The sequence below is a fragment of the Cariama cristata genome, unplaced genomic scaffold, assembly GCF_000690535.1.
Source record: "Cariama cristata isolate BGI_N322 unplaced genomic scaffold, ASM69053v1 scaffold28700, whole genome shotgun sequence".
Classification (NCBI taxonomy): Eukaryota; Metazoa; Chordata; class Aves; order Cariamiformes; family Cariamidae; genus Cariama; species Cariama cristata.
In genome coordinates, this window is record NW_009593417.1 from 12,718 (window position 1) to 16,705 (window position 3,988).

The 3,988-nt window shown below is 59.3% G+C and overlaps 1 protein-coding gene across 1 annotated transcript in view; it reads right to left on the reverse strand.

The window, feature by feature from the left end:
- Positions 1–1,953: 1,953 nt before the first annotated feature.
- Positions 1,954–3,988, reverse strand: part of TWF2 (twinfilin actin-binding protein 2) — a gene marked incomplete at its 5' end in the record, with an annotated part of 7,760 nt that continues 5,725 nt past the window's right edge. Inside the window, 4 exons of the mRNA XM_009710397.1 lie at positions 1,954–2,217; positions 2,395–2,516; positions 2,952–3,102; positions 3,199–3,324. Of these exons, the coding sequence (XP_009708699.1) occupies positions 2,050–2,217; positions 2,395–2,516; positions 2,952–3,102; positions 3,199–3,324 (567 nt within the window). The remainder of the gene's footprint in view (positions 2,218–2,394; positions 2,517–2,951; positions 3,103–3,198; positions 3,325–3,988) is intronic.

The following is a 3,988-nucleotide window of genomic DNA, read 5'->3' on the forward strand; positions in this document are numbered from 1 at the left end:
GACACCGTAATAAATTAAAAAACCCGTTATATCCAAATTGCAGCTGAGCTCCTCTGGGCAAGGAAGAGGGAGGCAGCAGCTTTCAGTGACGGCGTCACACGCCGGGACATGCTTCCCTGCCTTTCCTTCAGGACCTGCTGTTGGGAAATTCAGACCCCGCAGCCCAGCTGGAGTTAGGAGATCTTGGCTGTTGGCTTTTTTTTGGATGCTGAAGAGCTCTGGCAGGGTGGCTGCTCACTGCCGAGGGAGATGTGGGGTCCGGCTCCCCTCTCAGGAGCCTGGGAATCTCTGCCTTCATGTGGGTGAGGAGTGGGAGGGATGGGGGCCTGAGATGTGGGCAGATCGCATCGCCTTCCCCACTTTTCTCTTGGCTCCACATCCTCCCACTTTCCCTCCCCATCACCATGCAGGAATTCACCCCAGCCACAAGAACAACAGCCCCAGGCAGCGGCATCCCAGCCTTGCAAAATCATCACCAGCCCTTAAAAAAACAGGAAAGCTGGGCTGAGCAGGGATGCCACCTCTTGCAGCTGGCCCTAGTTCTGGGCATCACTGGAGAGATCGAGATCCAGCGTTAAAACCTCTGCCAGGCATTAAAAGGTTGTCCCAGACCCCTGGATTAAAGCATAAATGTCCTTGGGGGTGGTGAGGGCTGGATGCGGCCACAGCAGGCAGGCTCCGATGGTTGTAGGCTCCTGGCTAGTGAAGTCCGAGCAATTCACTTTGCAGCTCCAGCACCCACTGCTGCTAAATGCCCAAACCTGGGGAACCCAGGGGACCTTCAAAGAGCATCAGACTGTTTTAAAAATACTTTATTCTTTAGAAAATACAGCGTTCAGTACAGTGTGCTCTGCTCCCCCCAGCTTCAACCCCCTCACGACCCACTCTGCCGAGGTCAAGGCAACGTCGGCACTTTCACCACCGCAGCAGGAAAGCAGAGGGCAGGTTTCACCAACCCCGTTTCCATCTTCCCGGGGCAGTGGGCGGCTCTTGAGCCCTCGCTGGTACCCAGCAGCAAGGCGCTCTCCCCCCAAACCCCCAGGGAAGCCCAACTCGCAGCGCCAAGCTCAGCCTTTGGAGCCGACGATGGCCCTTGGCGGCTGGGGACACCCCCAGGGGGGACACGCAGGGGCTGTCACGCTTCCCCTCATGAGGATTTGGGGTAGCCCATGTGATTTTTAAGACATGGGGCTGCCCCAGACCAGGGAGCTGGCAGCAAACCTAGGGGGTGATGGTGGGGCCTGGGGCATGTGGAAGGGGGGGGAAATCAGGGCTCAGGGTCCCCCCAGCTCCCATCCTAAACAGGGATGGGGCTGAGTCAGGGCTGTAACAGCTCCCTCCAAGGGGAAAAGTCTTATTGGGGTCAAAAACGGGCTCCAAACATGGCCCAAAGGCAGAGTGACCTTTCTCCAGGGCCAGGCTGAGCTCATGACTCGGAGATGACCTTCTACCTCCCACTGGCTGTCCCAAGGGACAAACTCCGGCCAGCAAAGCCCACCCCATGGGGAGGGATCCTGCCCGCAACCTGAGGGGGTGCAGGATCGCTCCAGGCCTGGGGCAGAGGGGCTGTGCACACTGAGAGCGGGACAGAGGAGCAAAATCTGGGGGCTGGGGGAGCAGGGAAAGAAGCATTTTCTCTTTTCAAACGGGAATCCCCAACACCAACCCCTTCCCTTGCATAGAGCAGCTTGCAGGTGAGCGTGTCCTTCTGTCACCCAGGGGACACTGAGAGCAGTGGCTGTGACCCTGGGGGGGACAGGAGCAAGGCTGGGGGACACGGCCTTGCTGCTCCTGTCCTCCGCTGGCAGCCCTGGGGCTTGCACAAGGACACGAGGAAAAGAAACACCGACAACCCTGAACCCTCCCCATCGCCCTGTCCTCAGATGCAACAAGCCATCCTGATGTTTAAAAAAGGAATGAAACAGGAAAAAAGAAGGGCGGGAAAAAAAAAAAAAGACTGAGATGGAAGGAAAGATCCCTGGGTCAGTGGAGAGGAAGCCGGGAAGCGCTGCGGGAATGCTGTCCGTTCACCGCCCGGTCCTGCGGGATCTAACTGTCCTCGCCGTTCTCGCCCGGCCCCTTGATCAGCCGCTTCTGTCCCCGTTTCCCCACGGGCCCCTTGGGCTTGGCGAAGGCCTGCTTGAAGGCATGCTGCTTGGGGTGCACCTCCTCGTAGAGGAACTCCGCTGTCAGCTCGGCTCCATCATCGATCTCGATCTGTGCCCGGGAGCGGCAAGCAGGGGTTAGCAGCTCCCTGGGGTCTTGACACCCTTTTGAGGAACCCAGCTTCCCCCTGAGCCCACCAGTGGGGCTGAACCAAGGCTGCGGCACAGTCCCTTGCAGATGCCCAGCACGGGTCTCTGCTCCATCACCTCCGGGTGGGCTTGCACTTACCTTCTTGGCTATCTCCAGGCAAAACTCCTGCTCCACAGTGTCCAGCAACCGGCTCTTGCAGCTGGAGTAGAGCATGCGCTCCTTGATGCTGCATTTGTACCCGGGCATGGAGTAGATAAAGACTGCGAGAAGAGAGCAGGGTTTGTGGCACTGCCCGGGCTCACGGCCAGGGAGCACCAGGCAGCTGCGTCCCACCCTGGTCATGGCTTTTCCAGCCCTGAGAGTCCCAGTTTACTCAGCGACAGAAGGTGAGCCATCCCATCCATCACCCCTCCCCAAATCTCTCCTGGTACGCCTGCCACGCAATGCCTGCCAAACCGCCCGCATAAATCCTCTGTGGCTGCACCTGCACTGCTCGTGGCAGCTTTTTTTGGTGCTAATGGGCTTACCAGCACCCACCACGGGAGGACAGCAAGTGGGAACTGACTCAAGGTCACCTGCCACACCACCTCTATCCCCATCCCCAGCCCTGCTTGCTCCCCGTGCGAGCGATGGCCCAGGGAGAGTGGGGACTGGCACAGGCTCTAACCTGCCATCCCCAGTGCCGAGGCACTCACCGACAGACTCCAGGTAGTCCCCCTCGTGCGAGTGCTTGTACAAGAAGAAATGGTAGCGAGCAGAGTCCTGGGGGATCCTCTTGGGCAGATCGGCGATCTCCGTGGGGCTCGTGTGCACCAGGTCGATGGTCTCCCGCTCCAGATCCAGCTTCTGATGGACAGAGGAGATAGGGGAGCGAATGGGGATGAGAGGTGGCAGCAAGAGGCAGGGAGAGCGGCGTGCAGAGGAGCTGCGCAAGGGACCTACCAGCTGGATGTAGTTGATTTTCTTCTGCTTGAGCGCCTGGATGGCTTGCTGAGCATCCAATTGCAGGGGGAAGGCCAGGCCCTGCAGAGTCTGGTGCTTGCTCTCCACGCTGATCTCCGTCTTCACCTGGGGATGGAGACCACCCCGAGCGTCAGGACAGAGAGCGGCAAAGGGTAGGGAAGGGAGGGAAAGGAAAACCAGCTGGTGCTGCAGCAAAAGGCTTCTCATCCAAGGAGCTGCCTGACACCCGGCTCACGGGGACCACGGCATTAAACCACCAAAAGTCAGCCAGGCTCAGGGCGGTGATGCTTGTCACCGTACCGCTGCTCCAGGAGATCACCCGGCCCCAGCCATGCACCCCCCGCACCCCCTCGCTTCACTCCCAGTAAAGACCAGCTCAAAAACCGATGTTTCCCCTCGAGTCCCTGGCGGGGATGCTGTGACCAACGCTGGTGCGTGTCCATCTCCGATCACCTCTGACCGCAACCTCCGATCATCTCTGACCCTGAAATCACAGCATTCAGCTGCACGGGTCCCCGCTGGCAGGGAGGGCAAGCCCCTCCTGGTGAGTTTAACTGGAGCAGACAGGCATTCCCTCTGATGCTGGAGCTGGGGAATTGGAGATCCACAGCTCGGAAAGATCCCAGCTGTCATTTTCCCCACAACCCCCCTGCAAGGCAGAGGCTGGCACCCATACCCCAAGCAAACCCCCTAGTCCAGGAGACCAAATCCCACTTCAAAGAGGGAAGAGAAAGAGATTGCCGAGACATCGCATCGCCCTGGGTGCCTC